The sequence below is a fragment of the Ailuropoda melanoleuca genome, chromosome 2 (assembly GCF_002007445.2).
Source record: "Ailuropoda melanoleuca isolate Jingjing chromosome 2, ASM200744v2, whole genome shotgun sequence".
Taxonomy (NCBI): Eukaryota; Metazoa; Chordata; class Mammalia; order Carnivora; family Ursidae; genus Ailuropoda; species Ailuropoda melanoleuca.
The window spans coordinates 76,750,210-76,776,717 of NC_048219.1; the positions used below are offsets into that span (position 1 = coordinate 76,750,210).

Genomic DNA, 26,508 nt, shown 5'->3' on the forward strand with positions numbered 1-26,508 from the left:
GCGGGCGGGGACTGGGTGGCAGGCCTGCGCGCACCCCTCTGAGGGCCCCTGGCCTGTGCAGGAGCCGCTGATGGAGGAGTACAGCATCGCCACTCAGGTGTGGAAGCTCAGCTCCTGCGACATGTGCGAGCTGGCGCGCAACAGCGTGCTCATGAGCGGCTTCTCCCACAAGGTACTGCCCCCACCTGCCTGGGGCCTGCGGGCCACCCTCTCCTCTCCTCTGCGCTTGGGACGGCCCCAGGGCTGCTGGTTCAGGGCTGCGGCGTGGCCCCTCAAAGCCAGCTGCGGCCCTGTCTGATGGCCCTGCCCACTGCAGGTGAAGAGCCACTGGCTGGGACCCAACTACACCAAGGAGGGCCCCGAGGGCAATGATATCCGCCGCACGAACGTGCCGGACATCCGTGTGGGCTACCGCTATGAGACTCTGTGCCAGGAGCTGGCGCTCATCACGCAGGCTGTCCAGAGTGAGATGCTGGAGACCATCCCTGAGGAGAGCGGGCTCACGACAAGCCCGGGGCCTCAGTGAGCCTGCCCACCGCGTGCCCCGCCTCTCGGCACCTTGACCACCTTTTATCTTCAGACTCCTCTCACCCTGTCGTGTCTGCCTGTGTCTGTTCTTCTTTGTTCTGTCCTGCATGTCTCCAACCTGTGTCTGTCCCTGTACCGCCTCCGGGAAAGTGGTGCCCAGAATCTGCTTCACCCTTGTCCTGGCTCCGATGGTACCGGATGGCCCAGGTTTGCTGGCTGCCCTGCCCGTGGCCCTGTCCCAGCAACCTCTGAAGCCTGGCTGTCCTGTGGGCGTCAAAGTGCCCGCAGAGGCTGGGGACGGTTGAGGGGGGCTGGCCCCTCTAGCCTTCAGGGTCCCGCCTGCGCGGAAGTTGTGTTGTGTGCGTGGCTGGGGAGCAGGGAGGTGGGGCCCGTGCCTGTCTGCCGGGGGTGCATGGGGCTCCAGCAGCTCCGTAGTGAGCATTGTCGGGCGGAGAGCTCAGGCTCGGCCCTGGCTGTCCGGACTCGCCCTCGGAGGCGCTGGACCACCGCCTCCACCACGTCACTGCCTTGCGGCCTCCTCTGTCCTTTCTGCGGTCCACACGCTCCGCCGGCGTCACCTTCCTGTGCCTCTGTGGGAGGAGGCAGCTGCCCTGTGTTGTGTCTGGGGCACTGCAGCTGGAGGGTCCTGAATCTATCACCAGCCCTGGGGGCGGGGTCCCCACGATGGTCCCCAGAGTTCTGACCAGACCTGAATCTACCTGGTCCCCTGCGTTGTGTTTTGGACTGAGGCCTTTGCTGTGAAATGCAGTGTTTCATACAATCCCATCTTTCCTAGTGCATGAGAAATAAAGATTATTTAAGTAATGGGGCAGGTGGGATCTCTGTTGGGAGAGGGAGAGCCATGGGGGCCGTGGCGGAGGGTGAATCTGGGAGCACTGGATAGACACACTGCAGATCCTGAGGGGAGAGGCTGGGCTTGGCTAATACGTGTGTGCACATGGAAACGGACTAAGGAAGCTGGGTGGGAGGAGAGGCCCGCCGGGACGCATCTGCTGCCCCAGGCCCTTATCCAGCCTGCCCCCTCTGAAGGGCACACTTGGCTTCAGGTCTGGGGCACATTCCTGTCATACCAGTTTGAGGACTAGCAACCCCTTCCGTCTCTTCCTTCTTCACTGCCAGCCTCTCGGGACAGCTGGGTAGATGTGGGAATCCGCACTTACAAGCAGACCTGAGGCCATTGGTTCTCCAACACGGAACATCAGACTTCTGGGGGACTTGTTTAAAATGCCATTTCCAGTTCTTACCCTCAGAGGTTCTGATTCCATAGGGGGAAGATGCAGTGTGGACATCTGCCTGCCCCCCAGCACATTGTCTTACAAGGGTGGGAGCAAGCCCGTGCCATTGGAATCCAGGCTTAAAACAGCTTGGCTCCGGTCCACCTCCCTGGGCATTGAGGTTGCTGGAGTGCACTGCCCGAGTAAAGGAGAAAAGTGGCGTGTGACCTTTGCTGTGCAGAGAAGCCTGTCAAAGCTGTGGCTGCTGAGTGGGGAGATAGATGGGCTGGCGCTTCAGAAACAATGAGCCCTGGGACAGCAGGAGCGTGAGTCATTGAGGGCCTGGTGAGGGAGCAGGAGGCTGGCTTCCTCCCCTCCCATCTGCTTGCTCTGCTCCAGCCCCCCTCTCCCTGGCAGACCACACATCTGCACCTGACCAGGCGCCCCTGGGCGGGAGCTCTCCTGATGCCACTGCCTCCTGCGGCCGCTGACCACCAGGCTCCTGCCTGGCCAAGACCAGGGCTCCATCTGCCTCCAGAAGGCGTCATCCGTGAATTCGTTCTAGCCACTTACAGACACTAAAGCCGCACGTTAGAGCGGAATGCTAAGCAAGAGCTTGTACCACGCTGGCCGGTTTCCGGCTCTGGAAAACAGCCCCGGAGGAGCAAGTGGCAGAACCTGGGTTGGAAGGCAAGGGGGCTCACGGCCCAGGGCTCCCCACCCCCACCCGCCTCCTCTGCCCAAGGAACTCTGCTTTTCCATATAACAGGATCCATTCCGCGTTCTCATCCTGCGTGACATTCTTAGTGTGTGCCGAGGCCCAGCCCTCAGAACATGACCAACTTAAAGAGTTTCTTAGCAACCTCTCCCTCTTTTTGAAAAAATGACTTGCTTCTGGTTTTTTAGTGTCTCAGAAATTTCTCTTTTAAACATTTACTGAGAGCAAATAATTTTACAATGGTAAGGCCGTAATAGTTCTTCCTGTCTGAAAAGAAAATAATTTTCATTTAGAGAAATTTGGGAACTACAGAAAAATGGGAAGAAGAAAAAAGCCCACTTGCAATCCACCAGTTTCAACAACTATTTGCTGATCACCTGCATGTCTGAGATATGTTTATATAATTCATTTTATTTGTATTTATATATTTTTTCTTTAGAGAAAGAGCACGTGTGCGGGGATAGGGGTAGGGATAAGGGCAGAGAGGGAAGGGGGGAGAGAATCTTAAGCAGGTTCCATGCCTGGTGCGGAGCCTGACTCGGGGCTCAATCTCACGACCCTGAGATCATGAGCTGAGCTGAAATCAAGAGCCTCCTGACCGGGCCACCCAGGGGCCCCTTTATAAATCTTAAATACATAGGTAAATATTCCTTTCAGCTCTTTTCTAAGAGACATTTTTGTGTTGAGATCATATATGTATAATTTTGTGTTCCTAAGATATTTTAACGTACATCCTTCCACATTTCATTAAAATGTCCTTTACAAATACAGGCATACCTCAGGGAGATCGCAGGGTGGGTTCCAGACCACTGCAAGAAAGCGAATATCACGATAAAGTGAGTCAAATTAATTTTTGGTTTCCCAGTGTGTATAAAGCTTATGTTTACACTATACTAGTCTATTAAGTGTGCAATAGCACTCTCTCTAAAATTTAGCCTATGTGTAAAAGACGTAAAAAACAAAATGGCATGTATATAAAAAACAATGCATACCTTAGTTTAAAAATGCTTACCATCATCGGAACTCAGCAAGTCATAATCTTTTTGCTGGGGGAGGGTCTTGCCTGGACATTGGTAGCTGCTGACTGATCAGGGTGGTGGCTGCTGTAGCCTCGGGTGGCTGTGGCCATTTCTTCAACTAAGACAGCAATGAAGTTTGCCACCTCAATTGACTCTCCCTTCCACAGTTTCTCCCATTTCTCTGTAGCAAGCAGTGCTGTTTGGTAGCATTTTACCCACAATTGAACTTCTTTCAAAATTGAGAGTCAATCCTCTCAAACCCTGCTGCTTTATTTAAAAAGATTTTATTTATTTATTTGACAGAGAGTGAGAGCACGAGCATAAGCAGGGGGAGCTGCAGGTGGAGGGAGAGGGAGAAGCAGGTCAGCAGGGAGCCTGACGTGGGGCTCGATCCCAGGACCCTGGGATCATGACCTAAGCTGAAGACAGACAGTTAACCGACTGAGCCACCCAGGCGCCCCTAAAAAAGATTTTATTTATTTATTTATTGAGAGAGAGAGTGCGAGCAGGGGAAGGGGCGGAGAGGGAGAGAATCTCAAGCAGACTCCACACGGAGCACGGAACCGGATGCAGGGCTTGATCCCACAACCCCGAGATCATGACCTGAGCCAAGATCAAGAGGGAGTCGCTTAACTGAGCCACCCAGGCGCGCACACACACACACCCCCGCTGCGGCTTTATCAACAAAGTTTTTGTGCTAGTCTACACCCTCTGTTGTCAGCTCAACCATCTTCACTTAATCTTCACCAGGAGTAGATTCCATCTCAAGAAACCACTTGCTTTACTCAGGCATCAGAAGCAGCTTCTCATGTATTCGCGTTTGATCATGAGATTGCAACAATTCAATCTCATCTTCCGGCTCTCTTGCTATTTCCACCGTATCTGCAGTTCCTTCCTCCACTGAAGTCTGGAACCCCCCAAAGTCAGCTGTGAGGGCTGGATTCAACTTCTTCCAAACTCCCGTTCGTGTTGATACGTAACCTCTTCCCATGAATCACAAATAGTCTTCATGGCATCTAGGAGAGTGAATCCTTTCCAGAAGCTTCTCAGTTTACTTTGCTCAGGTCCATCAGAGGGATGGCTAGCTGCGGCTGCTACAGCCTTACGAAATGCAATTCTTAAATAATAAGATTTGACAACTGAAGTGACTGCTAGGTCCGTGGGCTGCTATGTAGATGCTGGGTCAGTGGGCATGAAGACCACATGAACTCACGCACACGTCCAGCAGGGCTCCTGGGTGAGCAGGTGCAGTGCCAACGAGCAGTCGTATTATGAAAGGAATCTTGTTTTCTGAGCAGGTCTCAATAGTGGGCTTAAAATACTCAGTAAACCATGTTGTAAACAGTTGTGCTGTCATCCAGCCTTTATTGTGCCCCTGATCGAGCACAGACAGAGTAGATTTAAGCTAATTCTCAAGGGCCCTAGGGCCTTTGGAATGATAGATGAGTCCTGGCTTCCCCTTAGAGTCACCAGCTGCATTAGTCCCTAGCAGGAGGCTTTGGCTTAAGGGAATGTTGTGGCCGGTTTGATCTTTTATCCAGATCACTTAAACGTTCTCCATATCAGCAATAAGGCTGCTCGCTTGCTTGCTTGCTTGCTTTTTTAAAAGGTTGTTTTGCTTATCATTCAAGGGCTCAGGAACTTTTCCTTTGCACGCACAACTTGCTAACTGGCGAAAGAGGCCTAGCTTTCTGCCTCTCTTGGCTTTCGACACGCAAACTTCGCTAAGCTTAATCATTTCTAGCTTTTGATTTAAAGTGTGAGACGTGCAACTCTTCCTTTCACTCGAACACTCAGAGGCCCTTGCTGGTCGTTACTGATTTCAATATTGTTGTGTCTCAGGGAGAAGGGGGGCCCAGGGAGCGGGAGCGTGGTGGGAAAGGCTGGTGGGTGGAGTATCAGAACTCACACATCTATTAAGATTGCCATCTTATATGGCCGTGGTTTGTGATGCCCCCAAGCAATTACAATAGTGACAGGAACGACCACAGATCACCATGACAAATAATAACGAAAAAATTGAGGGGCACAGTTGGTTAGGCATCCGACTCTTGGGTTCCACTCAGGTCATGATCTCAGGGTAGTGAGATGGAGCGCCGAGTCGGGCTAGGTGGTGAGCGTAGAGCCTGCTTAAAATCCTCTCTCCCTCCCCCTCTGCCGCTCCCCACCTGCTTGTGCATTTTGGCTTCACTGCTATCTGGCTGTGTGACGTGAGGCCAGCTACTTCCCCTCTCTGGGCCTCTAGGTCCTCACCCATTTCATGGGGATAATAATAGCACTGTCCTCACGGGGTGATTTGGGATTCATTCAGTCAATCCCATCTCTGGATATAAAATATTAAGTCCTCATTAAGTAGTAGCTAGTATTATCTTTACAGGCTTTACGGATACTCCCCCAGTCTGGATGCCCATGAGTGAAATGACCGGGTCCAAGATTATATATATGATAAATTGTATTATATATATATATTATTGCTTATCAATAGAAATGAATGAAAATATATAAACCGAGCTTAAAGTCCTTTCCCTGCCCTCTACCTCCCCGAATGCCTCCCGTGCGGTCCTGCCACCTGCTTCCCTTTTCTTGGCATCACGTCCTGGCCGTCCTCATGGCCTGCTTCGCAGGTGTGTGTGCTCGTCTCTGTGAGGGAGGCACCCGCCGCTCCCCCGTAGTGGTCAAGAGCCAGGCCTTCTGCCTCTGTGTGGAGCTGCAGGGGAACGATGGTGGGCAGCAGAGGGAGTTTAAAAAACTGGTCTGCGGGGCGCCTGGGTGGCTCAATTGGTCAGCATCCAACTCTTGATTTCGGTGCTGGTCATGGTCTCAGGGTCGTGAGATCGAGCCCCACGTCAGCCTCCACACTCAGCACGGAGTCTGCTTGAGACTCTCTCTCCCTCTCCCTCTGCCCCTCCCCCGCACTTGCACATGCACAAGTGTGCACGTGTACTCGCTCTCTCTCAAATAAATAAATAAATCTTAAAACAAACGAACAGTTGGTCTGCTTTAGGTGCCCCTGGCTGGCTCAGTTGGTAGAGCATGCAACTCTTGATCTCAGGGTCTTGAGTTTGAGCCCCATGATGGGCATATGAAAATCAAAAACAAAAAAATACTGGTCTGCTTTAAAAGGCCCCCACCAAAACAACAACAACAACAACAATAATAATAATAAAATAAAAGGCCCAGAGTGCAATACCCACATTGTCCAGTCTGCCCTGCAGGGCCGGCCCTCAATGAAGTCTACGCCTGGCCAGTCACAAAACTTTCACCTTCCAAATGGCCCTTCCTGGGGGAGTTTGAGAGAGGGGAGGTGGGTCCTGGCTATGCTCCCCACATGGGAGAGGGGTGGTAGGGTTTGGTTAGGATGACAATCATCCTGATTTCCAAACCCTACGTCAGAACATTTGCCCCATCAAAGTATTGCCTCCTTTGTAAATTCATTTTCTCTGAAACTCCAATGAAGGCTTAAGTATTAAACCACATTTAACCCAACATTTGGCAAATCATTTTGTTTTCAAGTTGAGAATAAAGGTGCCCAGTTAGGATGCCCTGGCCAGTCGGGGCTGGGTATTTCTGCAGTGGGAGGTCCCAGGGCGGCCTGCTGGTCTGGAGATCAGGAGTCCCCAAGTGTCCTGGCTCTGAGGGAGGAATTTAAGGCCCAGGAAATGTCAGAACCCTAAAAGAAAAGCTTTGGGAGCTACAAAACATGAAATGGACTGCATCAAAATGGTGCATGTTTAATCAAATGCTTTCGGAAAGCAGTATGTCAGCTTTAATATCCCTTAAGTTTGGTATCTTTACATATGTCATTATATTTGAAAACAATCTGCAAGTTGGATTTTTGGCAAGAGTTCCAGGATATGCAGAATGATTGAAGAGAAATCATAGCCAAGAGTAAATTAAAGACTTACTCATAGTCAAGTAATTTCAAAAGCAAATTTACAAAAGCCCTTTTACATTTAAGGCAAAGAAGTGTTACATCTGATGAGGGATGTAGGTGCGTTTGAGTTTGTTGTCATGCGGGGCGGGGGGCTCTGAGAATCAGGTGCAGGGTCTGTAAAGGGCTGAAAATGGCCCTGCCCTGCAGACCTGCTTGGGGTCTGGGGATGAGCTCAGCTTCCGCTCTAGCTGGCCCTTTGGCCCTCCTGCCTCCCTAAATAGGCCTCGCAGTTTCAGAGCCCTGCTCCTGCCACACGCGAGGCGTCTCCTCCAGGTGGACGTCAGACCGGGTGTAGCTGGCGTTTCCGTCTCCATCTTGCAGATGAGATTCGGTCTCCATCTTGCCCTGGATTTGGAACCTGAATGTTCCATTTATTAGCTGGGCAAGTCCACAATCGTCCCTGGCTTCCCAGGTTTGGCAGTGACACACGAAGGGGAGAGTGTACCAACCCGTCCGCCGCTTTGTGTGTCTACCAGCGGGGTAAACACCTACTGGGCTGGCACTGGGCTGAACTGTTACAATTACAAATGCATTTAGTGCGCCTAAGGCCTGCGTGCTGGCTGTCGTCCTGATGCTCCTCCTAGAGAAAACCGAGGGCCAAGGAGGTGAAGAAACTTACCCAAGGTGATGCAGCTAGCAAATAGCCGAGCTGATATTAGAACCTAGAACTGTCTGGCTGCAAAGTCCTTGTTCCTTCCACTCGATGATGGTCCCTGGGGTGGGCCTGCGAGGGCTGTGTCCCTGCGGGGCGGGGTCTCTGTCCGACTGGGTGCTCAGGGAAAGGACCGTGTCTGGCTCCGGAGAGCAGAGGCTGGAGGCAGAAAGGCCATGGAGGAGGCTCCCGCAGCATTCCAGCTGTGAGTGGTGAGGCCCCGGGTGGTGGCAGGGGGCATGGAGAGCAGCTTTTGTGGGGAGGCAGTTAGGACTAGAGCTTGATCCAAGTGTGGCAGAAGTGGCCATTCTGTCGTGGCTGGGATGGCCGGGTAAAAGACTGGGAACTTGAAAGCCCCCAGGTGGCTGTGTGGTCCAATTGCCACAAGCCACCCCCCATCCCCTGTTGCCTTACACCTGACCCAATCCACGCACTGCAGGGAGGCCTCTGAGTCCGTGTTCCCTGGGGTACAATCACCGTTTCAGGGCACAGCTCTTTCACTTGTTACCTGTGAGATCTTGGGTAAATTATATGAATTCTGAGCTTCAGTTCTCTTACCTATAAAATGGGGGTGGGGCGCCTGGGTGGCTCAGGTCATGATCTAGGGGTCCTGGGATGGAGCCCCCTGCTTAGCGGGGAGTCTGCTCTCTCCCTCTGTCCTTCCCCTACAACGTGCGCTCGCTTGCTCTTTCTCAAGCAAATAAATAAAATCTTTAAAAAAAATTGGGGACACAAGAGTCTACTGAGTTCATATTCAATTCTGCATTTAAAGCTCTCAGCAGACTGACCAGCACACAGAAAACCCTTGGTGTGTCCGTGGAACTTATGAAGCCATAGCAGAAGCCAGTGGGACAGGAGACAATCATACATCACGCCTGAGTTCAGCCCAGAGGACTTGGAAAGTTCTGGAGTTACCGTTGGCAACTCCACTGGGGCGCCAGAGAAGGGTGGGCTAAGTCCTTTTGGAGAAAAACAGCAACAACATCACACCTGTATTGTATTTGATAATTTTCCACATTTAATTTTTACAACAGTCTTATGAGTTAGACAGGGGTGTGCTTACTCCTACCAGCCGCCTAAAGTTATTTTGAAATAAGGTGGGATCCAAACAGAAATTTTAAAAAATGTTAGACATCCATGGTGGATAATGGATATGATCCATTACCCTCACATCCCAGAGTCCGGAAAGACATTTGCTTGGGAGGGAGGCTGGTGCTGAGGCAGGGTGGGAAGAGGGGAGGAGAAGGGAGGGGAGACTCCTTTGTGGTCCTCACTGGGGGCCTTGGGAGGATAAATATACTAGCAGAGGTCGAGATGTCTCGAGATGAAGATGGAGATAGGGTTCAAGAGGCTGCTGGGGGCGGGGTGGTCCTGCAGGTCAGATGCTGAATCTGTCACAACGCCCAGAGATGACCAGTCCACAGGAACCGACTCCCACTAACTCAGCTCACAGAAAATGTACACCAGAACAGGCAAGCTACTCTCCTGCTTATAATAGGGGACTCAGAGCACCAAGAAAAGGATTTTTTCAGAAGTCCTATGACTTGGAGCAGTGACTTGGATGCAGGGTTTTGAACAGCCTCGTTGGCTCTGGGCCTCCTTCTCTGCACCCATGTGCCCCAGGGAGAGACAGGTTGGCTTATAGAACAAGATGCCCCTTCCTTGGGTCGACACGGCTTCATGCTGGGGAGCACAGCTCAGGGAGCAGGGAAAAGGCTACTTTGGCTCCCTGATCACCCAGGGGCTCTTATCAGTGCATGTCCTGCCCGACAGAGGGGGCAGCCTGGCCCTGAAGTCCGTGGGCACCAGCAGCCTGAGACCGTGCGTGCTCTGTATTCCCCCTGAGGCCACTGGCTCTTGCACCCGCTGCTAGAGGATGTCCCCCGTTGGGCCCGCGAGTCCCAGCAGCATCCTGCACAAGCTTATACGTTAGGAGAAGCTACAGTCCCCTCTGCTCCACCCCCAATCCTGTTCTGTAGCCGAACCAGGCTCAGTGCCCACTGAGTTGTCTGGGGGGTGTAGTGCGGCTGTGGGAGTGCACAGACCGTGCCGAGGTTCCCCGGGGCAGCCTGCCGGCGTTGGGGCTCCTCTGTGAATAATAACATGGTTCTCTCGCGCCCCCTTGGCCACCTCCTGTCCCTGTGCACCAGGCAGCTTGGGCACCTGGGTCACGCACAAACCCAGGGCGGATGCTCACCCTGATGTCACCTTTGCGTGAGTTAGGGAACGGTGGGCCCTCTGGGCAGACATAACCCTGACAGTTCACACACCTGCTGGTATCTTTGGATAGGGAAAAGGGCATCCTTTCCTCTAGGTGGTTGTAGCTGTGCCAGGGCAACTTCCTTGGTGAGCAGAATACAGGCTGGATTTTAGCCTCTTGCTGAACTTGCTTCTGACCATTGCAGTGTCCAACTTGTCCACAGGGTGGCGGTACTGAGACCCCGTGAGGCCCCTTTGGCTTCAGTCTGCCCCTTCTGGCTCTGGGGCTGGGATCTGAGGCTGGGCTGGGGCACCCTTTCCAGGTACCCATACCCACTAACTCATGTAGTGGGCACCTGTGAGGCCCCACTCCGCCAACCCAGTAGACAGGCTGGCTCACGTATGAATCCTCCCAGCGAGAGCTAAGGCTTAGGCTAAGCCAGGGCTCCTGCAGAAGGAGAGCTGCTCGGGGGCCCGCTGAAGTGCACACACTTTGTCCTGGACAAGGCTGGAGACGTCCATTCTGTCCCTTTGGTTGTGCTATTCAAGATCCCCGCTCCATTTTGCTCTCCGTGGGTGCTCAGGGAATAGCACTGGCAGGGAGTTTGGGGCCCTGAATTTAGCCATCAAGGGTAATAACAATGGCTAACATTTATTGAGCACTTACATATGCAGGTTAAGACCTGATTTAATCCTCAGATCAGTCCTGTGAAGTAGGCACTATTGTTACTGCCATTTACAGAGAATGAAATAAAGGCACAGAGAGGTTTAGTGATCTTCCCACGGTGACACAGCTAGTAAGTGCTGGATCCAGGATGTCAACCCAGGAGGTCTGGCTCCAGAGGCAACGCTCTAGCTGTTGGGCCCCACCCTTCTTCCTTTGGGTTCTGTGAAGGAGGTAGCCAAGGGGCCCATCATGGCTGGGCAGGTTGGGGGGCTGATCCCTCAGACTGTAAGGGAAGGCTGGCCTCTGTCCTGGGCCTTACCAGCTCCTCTGAGTAGATTTCCATATGTGGGACATCCTGATGGATGATATTAAGATTAAGAAATTCTATTTCTCAAAAACCGAATGAGAGCAGGTAATAAAGGGCTTGTAGGCAGAATAAAGAAAAAGACAAGACAACCAACAGAAAATAAACAGAGGGCTCAGCCGGGCCTCACACAGAAGAGGGTATCTGAATGGCCAATACACACATGAAACATACAGGGAAACATACATGAAGACCTCAGACAGCGAGGGCCCCACGCCCACCAAAATGGCCAAAAGGCAAAAGCTTGCTAACCCCCAGTGCCGGTGAGGACGTGCCGCTGGGGTTCTCCCGAGTTCTGGTGAGAGCGGAAGTTGGCGTGGCTATGGGACCCTGTCTGGTCGCGTCTGTCAAAGCAGAACACGGGTGGCCAGTGCCCTGGGCCCCCCAGGTCCTAGGCACAATGTCACGGCCACACCAGTCATGGTGCTCACAGGGGTAGCCGGCTTGCTGCCCATCCCCCGTAGCCGCCCAAGAGGACGTCGGCCGCCGAGGGACGTGAACCAAGTGCTGTCACGCACACCAGCGTGAAGGAGGGTCACCCAGACACTGCTGATGGAAGAAGCCAGACACAACAGGGTTTATGCTCTGTGAGCGCATTCACGTAAGGGCCAGGCAGCGCTCGGTGCTGCTGTGAGCAGGAAGACTAGTGCTTACCCCTGGGCTAGGACAGACCTCTGCGGAAGGTTGGGGGGCATTGCTAATGCTCTGTTTCTCTCTGGGTGCTGGCTCTCCAGAGCATAGAATTTATGAAAATGTATCAAACCGCAGACTTCAAACTTCTGTACTCTCTACTGTAGTAAGAAGTGAAAAACCGAAGTCTCAGGGAGAGGTCAGGGTGGGGCTGGCCCCGCAGACCTGACCTGGGAGACCTGGTGGTCCATATCTGGGCAGCCTTGTGCGCAGGACCACAGTAGGGCCTGCAGAGGCGGTCTGGGCTCGGCAGTTTTAGGATGGGAGACACGAGGAAGGCCATCTGACCTGGAAGAGATTTGCCTCGACCTGGAGCTCACGTTGGGGCAGGAGACAGAGGAAGTTTGCCAGCCTCTTGCAGAATCAGGGTTGGGTTTGGCTCGGGTTGCTGGAGGGGAGACAGTGTGGGCCCCAGGAGAGTGACACATAGGCCTCATCTGGTTTTCTACCTCCAGACCACAGGCTGTGGGTTTGCCCGTCTCAGCTGCCCTATCCGCATATGCCATGCTATTATTTTCTTAATAGTTTTCTTTCTTTTCTTTTTTTAAAGGATCTTTTAAAAATTTTATTTATTTATTTATTTATTTATTTGAGAGAAAGAGAGAGAGAGAGAGACAGCCCACAAGACAGGGGAGAGGGCCAGAGGGAGAAGCAGACTCCCCGCTGAGCAGAGAGCCCAACATGGGGCTCGATCCCAGGACCATGACCTGAGCCAAAGGCAGACGCTTAACCAACTGAGCCACCCAGGCGCCCCAATAGTTTTCTTTAAATATTAAGTTAACTCACTTTACAAAATCAGCCTCAGGATAACTTCGCACGCACTCAGATGGCTATAATTTAAAATAAAAGATACAGAACAAAATAACAAGTGTCGGGAAGGACATGGAGAAATCGCAGCCCTTATTACCACTGTCGGTGGGAAGGTGAATGGTGCAGCCACTGTGGGAAATGGCGTGATGGTTTCTTAAGAAGTGAGACATAGAATTACCACCTGACCCCGCAACTCCACTCCTAAGATACGCCCCAAAGAATTGAGAATTGTTACTCAAATACATAAATGAGCATGCGTGTTCATAGCAGCACTGTTTACAATAACCTAGAAGTGAAAAGGGCCCACATGCCCATCAACAGGTGAATGGGTAAACAAAATGCAGTATATCCACACAACAGAACACTATTCGGCCACAAAAAGGAAGGAACACTGACCCAGACCACTCCCTGGAGGAACCTCGGAAGCATTATGCTAAGAGGAAGAAGCCAGACACAAAAGGTCGGCTATGACTCCATTTATATGAAATATCCAGAATATGTAAATTCGAAGAGACAGAGTGCAGGTTGGTGGTTGCCAGGGTTGGAGGAAGGGGGCTGATGGGGGACAACGCACTGCTTAATGGGTGTGGGGTTCCATCCGGGGCCATAAAAATGTTTTGGAACTACTTAGAGGTGGTGGTCGCACAACACTGAATGCACCGGCTGCCACTGAACTGCTTGCTTTAAAACATTTAGTGTGATGTTATGTGCATTTCACCTCGATAGAAAAAACCAAGGGAGGAGAAACAAGCAGTAAAAGAGGCTAGTACTACTCTCCACCTCATGGGAGATGGGAGAGAGTGAAACAGCTTGCGCAGAGGGGCTTGCCTTCAGCTGATCAATAAAGGACAGTGCCACTTACTAGGGTCGCACCAGGGAGGCCGCGTCTCCCTGCCAACCCTGGAGTGCGGGGTGGGGGGCGGTGGTGAGGCTTATGTACCTGGCCAGAGAACCCGAAAAACCCAAAGAGCAGCAGTTTCGAGGTGGCGCCCAAAGGGCTGTCCCCGTCGCGCGGCCCCAGGCACGCCCCTCCCCGGAGCCCGCAGGGCGGCCGCGCGGCCTTTCCCCGCCGGGGAACTGCACATTCGGCCACCAGGGGGCGCTGCTGAAGCTGTCCTGCCCAGGCGACGACTTAGGCCCTACAGAGGACTAGTGGCTTCAACTTGCCATTTCCTGGTAACCGCGCAGCCTACGAAACACGGAATGTGTCGCGATTCCCCAGCCTTCTCGCGTCGCTGGCCCGAAGCCAGACGATTCCTCCTGGCCTGTCCTTCTCTAGCCGGCACCCCCTCCAGAGTAAAGGGGTTACTGCACCTTCTGTGGTGAAGGGGGTGAGCTCCGAGGGGAGAGCAGACATTTCTGGGCCCAGCCACCCCCAACTGCTGCACCAATGGCCTTGCCTCCGCCTTCAGGGCCCGGCCAGGGCGAGATGCCCGCCCAGCCTGAGAAGGCTCCGACCCAGCAGCTGGTGGGTGGGGGGTGGTCTCCTAGCTGAAGGTTCAGGGGACCTGCGAATCGGAGGTGTGTCCTGACCCCTCCATGCTACGAAGCCACAGCTTTTCCTTCCCTCCCAACCCCTTCGGCATGAGCCCGCATGACCTCTGCTTCATGTTTAATGCGGCACGTCTCCGCCAGGCTGAGGTCAGCCTGGAGTCTCAGATCGCCCAGTGAGACCCCAGCGCCCCTGGCCCCTCCTCTGGGGCGTCCCTGACCCCTGATGCTCCACCCGAAACAGAGCCTCCTGAACCACGCGGCCGGCACCACCACCACCCCTGCCGCCTGGAGATCCTGCTTCTCCCCTGCTCCAGGTCAGACCTCCTGAGTGCACGCCAGGCACTGGCCAGCGTCCTGGGGCCCAGCCTATACCCTGCTTTGTGCTCCTGCTAGATCCAGCTCACTGCCTTGCCCACCTGGCCCCACCCTTTCTCTGCATACTTTCTTTGTTATTTCTTTGTCTTCAGAACGCCACTAATCTTCTCAAATTATCCCAAAGCCCAGAAGTTTAATACAAGGGGCCTCTTGCAACTCAATGATGTTTTCCACCTCTGGTGCACTGTTCTGAAGCTTTCCAGCACATTCTTTCTGGCTCATGGTCTCTCTCTGGCATATCTGTTGCCGTGTTTACACCCCTTGAAGTGTTTATAAGATCTATGTTACATTGGAATATTCTGGCCTTGGGAAGTTGAGTTTCTTTCTTGCCGATAACGAGCACAAAGAACGCGAAGCCATCTAAGAAACGTCCACGGTGCCCGGCACGTGAGGGCCTCTGAGCGGACTTGCCAAGTCTGTCTAGTGTCGGCTCCCACGGGGTTTGGAAACAGTCTTGGATTGTTGCTGGATCCTTCCTGTCCTGTGGTTTCACTCTACAGCCTTTTGTGGGCAGTGTGGTGCCCTCAGTAGAGCCAGTCCGAAAGTTCCTTGGTGACTTTCTGTGTGTCCTCGGGCAGCTTACTTCATTTCTCTGGGCCTCAGCTTCATCGTCAATAAAATGGGGGAAGAAATACGTAATTCAAAAAGCTGTTTTGAGAATTCAGTGAGAAAGCATGTGTAGTAGACATGTAACGGGCACTCAGTAATCACTGGCTGGGATTTTTAGTAAATGCAAGTGGGCCCCTTCTTTCAAGAGGAACAGTGTCCTTTCCTAAACAACTTGGCCACACTTAAATTGGCTGCCAGAAGCAGGGGGGTCCAGGAGCAGGGGCCAGGGGAAGGGGATACCCCAGGGTGCTAGGGAGAGTGGGTGGCCCCTTGGTGCTAGGTTTCCGCACCATCAGGCAGAGAGCAGGAGCAAGCCCATTTCCAACCTCTGCCCATTTGAAGAGCGGACTTCTCTGTCTGGGCAGAGGCAGTGCTGTTCTCAGAGGTATTAGGTGTAAGGTCCACAGCCAAATGTGGGATCAAATCTCAGAGAACAGCAGAGCCTCGAGGGACCTTGGATGAGAGCCCCTACGCCCAGATACGCTCACAGCTGCTGGGCGTCCCGCAGCCAGAGGGCCCAGAGCCAGGTGCTGGCAGAAGAGGGCACACATTTATTGAACATTTACTGTGACAAGGGGCTGCTTCTAAGTGCTTCTTAGCAGATTTAATCCCCCAAACAACTCCCACTGAATCAAAGCTCCGTAAAGGCTGAACTTTGTCTATTTTGGTCACTGCTGAGTTTTACAAGTTTTCAGGTGCACAGAGTTTCAGTAACTCACCCCAGACGGCCCGGATGGTAAAGGGCAAAGCCAGGATTCAAACTCAGGTCACGGCGAGAAGCTGCCTCCACATTCCCCCTCTTCCTCTTGCCTGTTTTCACCAAGCTCTGACCAGTTTCTTCTCCTTCTTGTGATCTGCTTGCTTGGAGTTCTTCCTACCTGGGCTGTCTGTTGATGTTTGTAGAACTCAGACAAAGTACCTTTGGGGCACTTAGATTCCCCTGCTATCAATTTCCCAATTTCACAAAGAGCGTAGCAAGAAAGGGTCTGGTTCACAAGTACTGCACACTCTGGTTTTCCAGGACAACAGGGTGCTGAAGGGAACTTGACTTCCTGGGTGTCAGCCTTCACACACAGTCAGGAGTCCTTCTGGACTATTCTGCATGTTTAGTGTGGATGTGAGAAATGGAGGTGATGGATGGCGTCTGACCAGGCTCTTCCCAATAGGTCAATGGTTCTGACGCACACAGCCTCGGTTGACAGGCTGGTCTTCCACGTTGCTGGGTTTCTTTACTTGGGGCTGTATGAAGAAGAAAGAAAAGGATGTTTCTAGAATCACAGTGCCGATACTGTGGAAAGAACTAACGCACTCAGGAGGCCTACTTGGGATTCTTCCCTGCAGCTTCACGGAGACATACCTGATGCATAACGTTGTGGAATTTTAAGGTGCACAGTGTGATGATTTGTTACAGATATATATTGTGAAATGGTTGCCACAATAAGGTGAATTAACACCTCCATCGTCTCACATAGTTACCATTTTTTTCTGTGTGTGCTGAGAACATTTTTTTTTTATTTGAGAAAGAGAGAGAGAGAGAAGGGGAGGAGCAGATGGAGAAGGAGAAGCAGACTTCACGCTGAGTGCGGAGCCTGACATGGGGCTCCATCTCATGACCCTGAGATCGTGACCTGAGCCAAAATCAAGAGTCAGACACTTACCTGACTGACACACTTAAGTGTCCCCTGGTGACATTTAAGATCCACTCTCATAGCAATTTTTAAAAATATATATATTTATTTATTCAAGTAGGTTCCACACCCAGTGTGGAACCCAATGTGGGGCTTGAACTCATGACCCTGAGGACCTGAACTGAGATCAAGAGTCAGATGCTTCGCTGACTGAGCCACCCAGGCTCCCCAACAAAGAGGCTATTTTTAACCATCATAGACAAATCCCTGATTTGGACGATTGGAAAGTGGAAAAATTCAGCAGTGGGAAAAGTTGCATAGGTTTGAATTTGGAGCTCTCACAATGGCTGGTATGGAAGACCAAAGACTTTTTTTTTTAAAGATTTTATTTATTTATTCAACAGAGATAGAGACAGCCAGCGAGAGAGGGAACACAAGTAGGGGGAGTGGGAGAGGAAGAAGCAGGCTCATAGCAGAGGAGCCTGATGTGGGGCTCAATCCCATAATGCCGGGATCACGCCCTGAGCCGAAGGCAGACGCTTAACCGCTGTGCCACCCAGGCGCCCCAAGACCAAAGACTTTTAAGTGGAGTTTAGTAAGGATACTTCATGATATTCCTTGTGAGAGGAGAGCTTTCCCAGCGACGGTATTCAACCAACATCAGCGGGGTACTATGGAAGTCTTGCCAAGATGTGTCACGCTGCTGACCATGTCTTCAAATGTCACGGCAAGGCAGGATGCAAACAAAAACTGCAGTCTTGAGAGCCCTTCATACTTGCAGATGAACTTTGTACAGTCGCTCTTGCAGTGGATTATAAACATGTTTGGGTTATTTTCTGTTTTCTTTTCAGAGAAGATTGAAGATTTTCCTTGCCAGGGAGCTATGGTTCTAACTGCAGCAAAAAAAAAAAAAAAAANAAAAAAAAAAAAAAAAAAAAAAAAAAGCAAAAAAAAAAAGCTTAATTTTGTCTCCCACTCTGAGAAATTTCCACTTGTCTCTCTAATAATGACAGACACTCATTTTACTGGTACTGTAATTAAGGAACTCTATAAAGTTTGCCTTTTACCCCAAATTTTTGGAAATCTTGTCATCCATAGTCCTTAGGAAAAATAGAACGAATGGATTCCTAAAAGCTGAAATTAACAAAGCTTCCTTAAATTTCCATGGCCTAAAATATTACCATTAGCTTTGATGTGTATATGATCAACCCCCTCTGGGAGTCAAAGGTTATATTCTTTTTATTTATTTATTTTAATGATTTTTTTATTATATTATGTTAGTCACCATACAGTACATCCCCGGTTTCCGATGAAGTTCGATGATTCATTAGTTGCGTATAACACTCAGTGTACCATGCAATACGTGCCCTCCTTACTACCCATCACCAGTCTATCCCATTCCCCCACCTCAAAGGTTATATTCTCATAAATTAATAAGAGGTTGGTCCATGTGTTTGAAAATCCCGCCCCCCAATCTTAGATTCTACCCTCTTATGGGATGTGATCGAAACAGGATTACGTTTTACAAGGGACTCAGACAGTAACTCTAGCTTTATCATTAACAGGTCTGAGTTGCCTTTGCAAACCACTCGCCTATGATCAACAACAGGAGACTTCCTGTTCTGGAAAAGATACCGATGATCTTAACATATCCTGTTAACTGACCCAACAATAGAATTGTAAAGTATTGATCCTTAGGTTAATATTTACCTGCTCTAACGATTTACAACACTTTCTCCTGAGGACCGGACATCCCTTCTATTGGAAATCTTAAACTGAGATTTGAAGGCATCTTCTAGAAGATGCTACTGCAGAAGTGAACAGCTTCTGCTCAAGACTTTGGATCGAGATTAACATTCTGATTCAATTTATGTCAATTCAAAAACAAATCACATCAATCCTATTAAAAAGAGGATGACTTAATTATTTTGCTTCCATGAAAAGGAAGTCAGCACTTCACCTTTGGGCTTGGAGCCCTATTACCAGGACTAATAGTCATTTTGTTTTTGTTTATGGCCTATTTTACAATTGGCCAACGTCTCACGCCCTTAAATGTTACTGCACAGCCACTGCCACATTGATAGTTCAATGACTGACTCATCCCATAATTGAGGGAGAAGAAAAGATGGGCTCTGGTTTAACTATAAATTATGCTCCATGCACACTTTTCTGACCTTAGGAAAATGTCAGCATTGGGAGAAATCTGGATTTCATGAATTAATGTCTTGGGGTCTGACTTTGTTATTGGCGCAAAGGTGGAGTGGGAGACTAAGAAAGAAAGAAAGTAGCCCCTGATGTCTCAGAAGAGTGTGCATGGAGTGTAGACCTCAGTGTTGTTGCAAGCTGCTCAGATCCAGTAGGACCCTGTTCTCCTCTCATTTGTTTATTTATTTTTAAAAATTAAAGTATAGTCAACATACAAGATTACATTAGTCTCAGCGTACAACGCAGTGATCTGACATTTAGTACACAGCAGGAAAGGCTCACCAGGAGAAGCATAGGTACCAGCTGTCACCATACATTATTACAATGTTACTGACCCTGTTCCCTATGCTGTACTTTTCATCCTCGCGACATAGTTATTTGATAACTGGAATTTGTACCGTTACTCTGAGACCACAAAAAAACAAAACAAGACCATTTTATGATTTTACCTAATCACAAACAAAATGGCACTGTGACAAAATATCCAAGCACAGAATTCTCTCCAACTTTCTGACAGCATCCAATCTAGAGTGAGCCCCCCGCCCCACCTCGGTCCCCACTTCACCCAAGCAGAACCTGGATCCTCTGAGGAGGTGTTTCCCACACTCTCTGCCTGAGACACTGTGGCTCTCTGCGTGTTCTCCCTGGCTTCAAGGACCGATGAACCCAACTTCCTGCTCCCCTGTGTTCCTGGTGGTCTTTGGCTGGAGGGCAGTGACAGTGTCCATCAGGGTCATTTAAAATTCTCGGTCCAGATATTAAAGCAACGCTGTGTCTGACGGTGAATGTTGTTCAGGTTGTTGCTTTCTTTTACAATAATTGTCCTTCTCAGAGCCCATGACTGTCTCTCTCCTACTCTGGTCTCTCTCTCTCTCTTGTCTTTCCCCAAGAGTCTTATAAAAAGATATACAAAATTGTAGAAAGTGAGTTAATCAGGGGAAAAATGAAATAAAAAGACGAGAAACAGCACTGAGTCAGAGGCCCGATTTACACAGAATGAACATCATGTGATCCCGTATTCTTTCCAGATGACAGAATTTGGCTGTGACCTGCCTAGAACTCAAGGAGAGAATGAAGTACAATTTGCTAGGCAATTCTGTGCCTATAAAAAATAAAAATAAAAAAAGCAAACCAGTGGCTTGGGGAAAGCCACCCTGTTCCAGGAATGACCCCTTAGAAGAATGTTTCCTGCAGGACCCCATTGAATGTAGTGAACACCAAACATATTATCCACAAGGGAAAATCCAATGACAGGTTTCAAGGGACTGTCTTTTACGACAGCCTTCTAAGAAAGTGTTTTAGAATCCAGCACAATAAGGACAGTCCCCTTTCCTGGCTGTAGACATCACAGGGCTCCCTGCCACAAAGGGCTCTGCCCCCCCTTCACTGCCCGCCTCCCTGAAGAAGCCGTTCGTCCCCTGCGTGGGTGATCCCCTGTCTGGCCCCATCCACCCATGGGGCTTTGGGGAATGCCCGTTATCTGTTTCCGGGCCTCCCTGGGACCCTGTGGGCAGCTTGCTGAGGTGGAGGACCTAGTGCCTTCCTCAGGAAAGGCCCCGTGTCACCCGCAGGTGACAGCCCGTCAAGATTCCCTCCCTTCTTCCTGGCCTCAGAGCCCCAGCTTTCTCCCGCTTCTCTGATGGGAACCCCAAGAAAAGCAAGGGGTTCTTAAAATACTTGAGGTTCTCTCTTTGTCAAGGATCAAGAATAAACAATCTGGGAAGGGCACACAGGTATCAGAGTATCTTTTGTAAGAGCCATTCGCGGAAGCCAGGGGCCGCTAGTCCCTTCTGCTGGCTCGGTTTGTAGAGATGTCGGAGAGGCTCAAAGCTCAGGTCCCATAACAGGGATTCTCCCCAGGGTCCCCCAACACGGCAGGCAGGTGTCAAAATGCCAGAGCTCTGCTCGGTGAAAGCCATCCCCTGACTTGCCCCCAAAGTGTGGTTTCGGTTGAGATGGAGACTTTTATGTTATGGGTTATCTTAGCACAATTTATTCTTTTTTAAGTGTGGCCTAAAGACTGACTTTCGAAAAATCTGTTTTAACCCAGGGTTAGAATTTCATGTATCTCAAGGATTGGACAGGCTGCAGAAATCAATAATTTCAGGAATAGCACTCCTTGAAGCTGAGCATTTGCTAAGTGCCAAGTGGCAGAGTTTAGACTTCCGTCTTCTGACAAAACCCTGGCGGCCGCTACTCTGTGTCCGCCGAGGAGGTGGCACCTACAGCATCGCCCTGGTCCGCAAGGGGCTCCCCCGGTGAGCTTTGGAGACAGCAGAGGCCCCCGTGCTTAGGGCTCCGGCTCATTGGTCTGTGACAGGCTTCGGGCATCCGTAAGGTTGAAAACGTTCTCCAGCCGATTCTAATGTGCAGAAAGGGCTGAAAGTTACTGCTTTGAAGTCACCAGAGCTAGGGAAAGACTGATGATTTTTTTTTTAAATAAGAGTTAAGCAACCCCCCCCCCCAGGGCGCATGCCTGAAGAGCCAGCCAGGGATTGTCCATGTCTTCCTGATATAGTTTCCATCTTCTTGTTCTTGTCTAACCCATTTAACAGCAGCTTTCTGTCTGCGTTTATGGTGTAATCGGGTATTAGCTCTTTAGGGCTCGTAGATCTGTCACTTGATCTGAATAGCCACCTTGGGAAGTATGGTAGGTAGTAGAATCCTTATTTTCCAATGGCAAGGAAGGCCCCTCTATTTGGTGTGAAGGGATTGAGCAAGTAGCCACCAGGTATGGGCGAGGGACGGGGCACAGCTACCTTCCTCACGGTACATGGGACACAGCCTGCTGTCGCTACCCTGGATTGGTGTCCCTGAGACCACGGTGGCCCTGTGGTTCACGAAAGGAACCAGGGCTGTCCTGTGGCTGCACTGGAGTGTTCTTCTAGATCTTACTTACGCTTTGCATAACAAAATATTAATGTGCAACAAGTCTGCTCTGAGAAATGGACTGAGACATGAAAGCTGTCTCCGAGGACAAGAGCATACAGACTCTAGTCCATCGACTGCAAGATGCGCGATTGTTTTATGCACAAATAAGAAAGGTAAAGAACCCCACAGTATGACTACAATGCTGTAGACCACAGACTACGACCGTGGATTGTAAGACATCCTGATCCTGAAATCACTTGATTGGATGATGTTAGTGTTAGAATGTGGGGGGACAGTGCCTCTTAGAGTTGATGTGCTATGTTCTTTTCATACTCCATAAAGGATCCATATTTTCCCAGGGCCCAGTAGCCCAGACTTAAACTCCAAGTAGCTGCATTTTATGAACCCTGTTCCTCATCTCTGTTATTCCTGGAGTTTCCACAACACCCCAGGGCTTCCTCCCAGCACCACCATACCAGGTGGCTCCTGGCTGATCTCCTGATGCCCTAGACCAACACCGTGTAGTGGAAATACGCTGGCTACCTGTCTAACTTTAAGTGTTCTAGTAGCCACATTAACAAGTACTAAGGGAAAATAAAGAGAAAGTAATTTTAATAATATATTTTATTTAATCCAATATATCCAAAATATTATAATTTCTACCTGGAAATCAATGTAAAAATTATTGATGAAATATTTTACAAGCCTCCCCCTTCCCTCTACCCTTAAGTCTTTGAAATGCGATGTCTATTTTATACTTAGGGCATATCTCAATTTGGACCCTACATGGTCACTGGAAATATTTCACCTGTTTCTAGGTTTCAAAACATTTACAGTTAAAAAAGTTGATTCACATACGCAGCATGTCCCAAACACACCTAAATGTTTTTCGATAACCAAAGTGATATCAGTTTTAAAAATTAAACTCATTACAATGCAATGAAACAAAGAGTTGAGTTCGTCAGTTGCACCAGCCACATCTCAAGCTCTCAGTTGTCCACACGTGGCTGGCGGCTGCCACCTTGCAGAGCACAGTTCGAAAGCACAGGTTTCTTGAGGGTTGGGATGTTTTCTTTGCATGCTGAGAGTCAAACACAGAGCCCAGCACATAGACGTACCGAAATGTTTGTTGAATGAATGGCTAACAGAGTTGGGACTTTCAACAAAGGGACAATCAAGGGCATAGCCACACGTTTACAGAACACAGGGGGCCTGGATCAGTATAGCCCAACTTGTCTGGCATAGACCTCCCTCACCTAAATCCTTTTTATATTCTACAGAACCCTCCCTTCTTCTGTGTTCACACATCCACAAAGCCTTCCCTTTATACAAAGGGAAACAAGCCACAGGCCAAGCTCTGTCCCACTCGCCTAGTTTGAAATAATCTCCTGGTTTCCAAGAAGAAAGTTGGCAGGTAGGACGTTGTTGTCACAGATCACAGGTCACAGAAGAACCTGAGAGGACACCTGAGCCTGCCTGAGCTACAGAAAAGCCCATGTGGGTGGGAAGCCAGCGTCAGGCTGGAATGCATGGACTAGAAGGCTGAGGGTCTGCTGGGGGCCAGCCTGACTGTGGTCCTGGCCACGTGGGGACATCTAGCTGACTGGCAGGACATCTCTGGGACTGCACCTCATAACCCTGCCCTTTGCTGGGACTGGTTCTGGATTTAGATTCACAACTTAGTCATTGATTCATTTCCACTTGAGCTAAGGGGTCTCAGCCACGGGACAGAAGGGCTGAGGCCTCCACAGGCCATGACGGAAACAGGTGTCCTTTTCTCTGGCCCTTGTCCTGGGCGGGAGTTCCCACCCACCGATGGTCTGTTCTCCAAGGCCGTCCTGGGAGGAATTTTCAGACTGGCCTGAGTCCTGGGCTCCCCCGGGACAGGCGCTGCTTGAAACTCCCGGTTTAGGGACGCGGCTCTTTGGCTCTAGCTTGGCAGCCAGAGGCTGTCTGGTCCCTGGGATCTGGGCAGCGCAGGGGCGAGGCGGAGTGATGCTCAGGGAGAAGAGGAGGGTGAAGGGTGTGCGCTTTCTGCGATTCAGGCTCGTCTCTGAGCGCCCTGCCGGCTCCCAGACCTGGAGAGAGAGCTCTGGACGGCACCGGGAGCCGCGGGCTGGCGGGGAACCAGGGGCGCCCGAGGCCAGGAGGCCCTCCCCCAGGACGCCCCTCCTGTACCCCGCGGATGCGGGGCAGACCGTGTCTACCGGCGCGTCGCTCCGGGTTGGAGCATCTGGCGGCGGAAGCTAGCAGGGGCGGGGCGCAGGCGGGGCCTGGGGCGCAATCAGGCCCCGCCCCAGGCCGGCCCACACCCGGACGAACTTGCCGCCCAGTTCGGTCTAGGCCTTACCCTAAGACCGCGAAACGCTCGCTGACCATGGCCATGATCTTGGGTTACTGGGATATCCGCGGGGTGAGCGAGGGGGCCGCCGGGCTGGGTGGGAAGGAGACACACGGGGGCAGGAAATGCGCCGCGGTAGGCACCAATACTACCAGAATGTTCCTGCTCAGGGCTGGCTGCAGTTCAGCCCTTCACAGCGGTCTGTCCTTCTCAGGTGGGCGTGTTTCTGAGTCTCTGTGTGTGTGTGTTTGTGGGCAGAGGTGCGGAGGGGGTGCCCATGCATGTGTCTGCATGTGCCCGCGGGTGGGGGTCCTGGGGTCAGTGCGGTTACCTGCTGCAGAGAAAGGCACCAGGCAGGACCTCATCTCTTACCTCTGGCTTGGGCGTCTTCCCAGCTGGCTCACGCCATCCGTCTGCTCCTGGAGTACACGGACTCATACTATGAGGAAAAGAAGTACACGATGGGGGACGGTAATGGCATCCACGTCGCATTCTGACTTTTGCCCTATTCCTGTTGATCTGGTACCCAGCAACCCTTGCCCTGGCCACGTGCTGCTCACGCAGCTGCCCTCCACCAGCTGGAGCAGGGCCTGCCCTTCCCTATCTCCTTTGAGGTGCAGCTGGCCTTAGGAGGCAGGACATGAGAGGGGGTTGCTGGAGCCCCTGTATCAGTCATTGGGATGGGCTCCCCTTAGGGCTTGCATAAACGGTGTGTAAGCTTATTCAGGCACCTTCCAGAGCCTTACAAGCATTCTTTGCCCCCAAACTTGGAATGTGAGACTTAGTGTTCCAGATTCCAGATCCACCTTTTGGGGAGCTTTACCACTGATCCTTGGTGGGTGCCCCACGCTGCCCCTCCCCAGGCCCAATGACAGTGGGCTCTGGGAAGGTTTGTTTCACTCCATGTTCTCCACCACAGCTCCCGACTATGACAGAAGCCAGTGGCTGAATGAAAAATTCAAGCTGGGCCTGGACTTCCCCAATGTAGGTGCAGGGGGTGGGGGACCCGGGGACAAGCGAGAGGGGTGTCTACTCCATCTGCTTTCCCAGCTCAGAGGTTTCAGGATTTGTTGCCTCCTGCTAGCTTCTCTGCTTCCTGGTTCTTGCCCTGCCTGCCCCCCATGCTCTATGTTCCAGCTCATTTATCCATTGTTAAGTGGTTTGATTAGTGCCTACCATGAGCCAGGCACGGGGAACGCCCTTGTTCAAGGGAGGGGGTGCTGGGGGCCTGTGGCCAACCCACCTGCCCTGTTGCCTTAACAGCTGCCCTACTTAATTGATGGGGCTCACAAGGTCACCCAGAGCAATGCCATCCCTTCGCTACATTGCTCGCAAACACAACCTATGTGAGTGGGGCTGGGGTGGGATGCAGGGAACAGTGGTGGTTCCCCTGAGCTTGCCTGCGGTGGGACACTGAGGGTGAGTCTCTGCTGTGTGGGCCGTAGGTGGGGAGACAGAAGAGGAGAAGATTCGCGTGGACATTTTGGAGAACCAAGCTATGGACACCTCTAATGAGCTGGCCAGGGTCTGCTACAGCCCCGACTTTGTGAGTCCCCTGCCGGCGGACGGGATGGACAGGTTTTGGACAGGACACTGGAGTCTTGTGTCCCCTCTACTTTGTATTTACTTGCCATTTGGACCCAGTGGAGATGCTGACCCCCCGACCCTGTACTGTCACCAGAGTGAGAATGCATGGGGTGAAAACTCCGCCTCGGTTCCTACTAATCTTAAGTCAGAGTTGGCCTGTACATATTGGAGCCCAAGTCTCCTGAGCATTACAACTTTATTGGAAATTCAGTTCCTGGACAGTGTGTTTGCCTTGTTTGCTCAGCACGGTCTTCCTGACACCCCCCGGCCCAAGCACATCTGCCCAGCAGAGTGCACGGGGCCGACCCAGGGATTTGTACCTCCTCCTTCCTCTCCGTTTCTCAAATTCTACATCTTTCCAGATACTACTCAAGTGACCAATCCTATCTGTGCCCTACTAGGTAGAACTTAGGATTTCTTTCCCCAGGCCATGTCACTTGTGTGTTTCCTTGCCTCTTAGAGATGAGTGGTGACAGATTCAGGGCCAGCGAGGTGGTGTTCTCTGCTTCCACAGCCTCTGACAGATGGACTGTGTGATGGGCTGAACAGAGCTTGGATAAATCATCGCCTGGGCAATGACCC

General features: G+C 51.2%; 2 protein-coding genes and 1 long non-coding RNA gene across 5 annotated transcripts in view; 2 read left to right on the forward strand and 1 right to left on the reverse strand.

Annotated features, from left to right (window-relative positions):
• AMPD2 (adenosine monophosphate deaminase 2) overlaps positions 1–1,357 on the forward strand; it is an 11,844-nt gene extending 10,487 nt beyond the window's left edge. For 2 of the 3 annotated variants that reach the window (XM_019799660.2, XM_019799663.2), the window contains exons 17-18: positions 62–172; positions 317–1,357. In XM_019799660.2, the coding sequence (XP_019655219.1) occupies positions 62–172; positions 317–526 (321 nt within the window). In that variant the 3' untranslated portion in view covers positions 527–1,357. The remainder of the gene's footprint in view (positions 1–61; positions 173–316) is intronic. The other variant, XR_004623348.1, reaches the window with a different exon arrangement.
• Positions 1,358–17,489: 16,132 nt separating this feature from the next.
• Positions 17,490–24,799, reverse strand: LOC109489625. Its single transcript, XR_002142674.2, has 3 exons — positions 24,712–24,799; positions 21,354–21,489; positions 17,490–17,815 (listed from the first exon to the last, which is right to left on the reverse strand). It is a non-coding gene; the product is annotated as an uncharacterized LOC109489625 (long non-coding RNA).
• LOC100482926 (glutathione S-transferase alpha I) lies at positions 24,273–26,497 on the forward strand. Its single transcript, XM_034654040.1, is given in 6 exon segments — positions 24,273–24,411; positions 24,735–24,810; positions 25,259–25,323; positions 25,603–25,653; positions 25,655–25,685; positions 25,785–26,497. Coding segments are annotated over 6 exon segments (813 nt in total). The 5' UTR covers positions 24,273–24,375; the 3' UTR covers positions 26,339–26,497.
• The last annotated feature ends 11 nt before the right edge of the window (positions 26,498–26,508 follow it).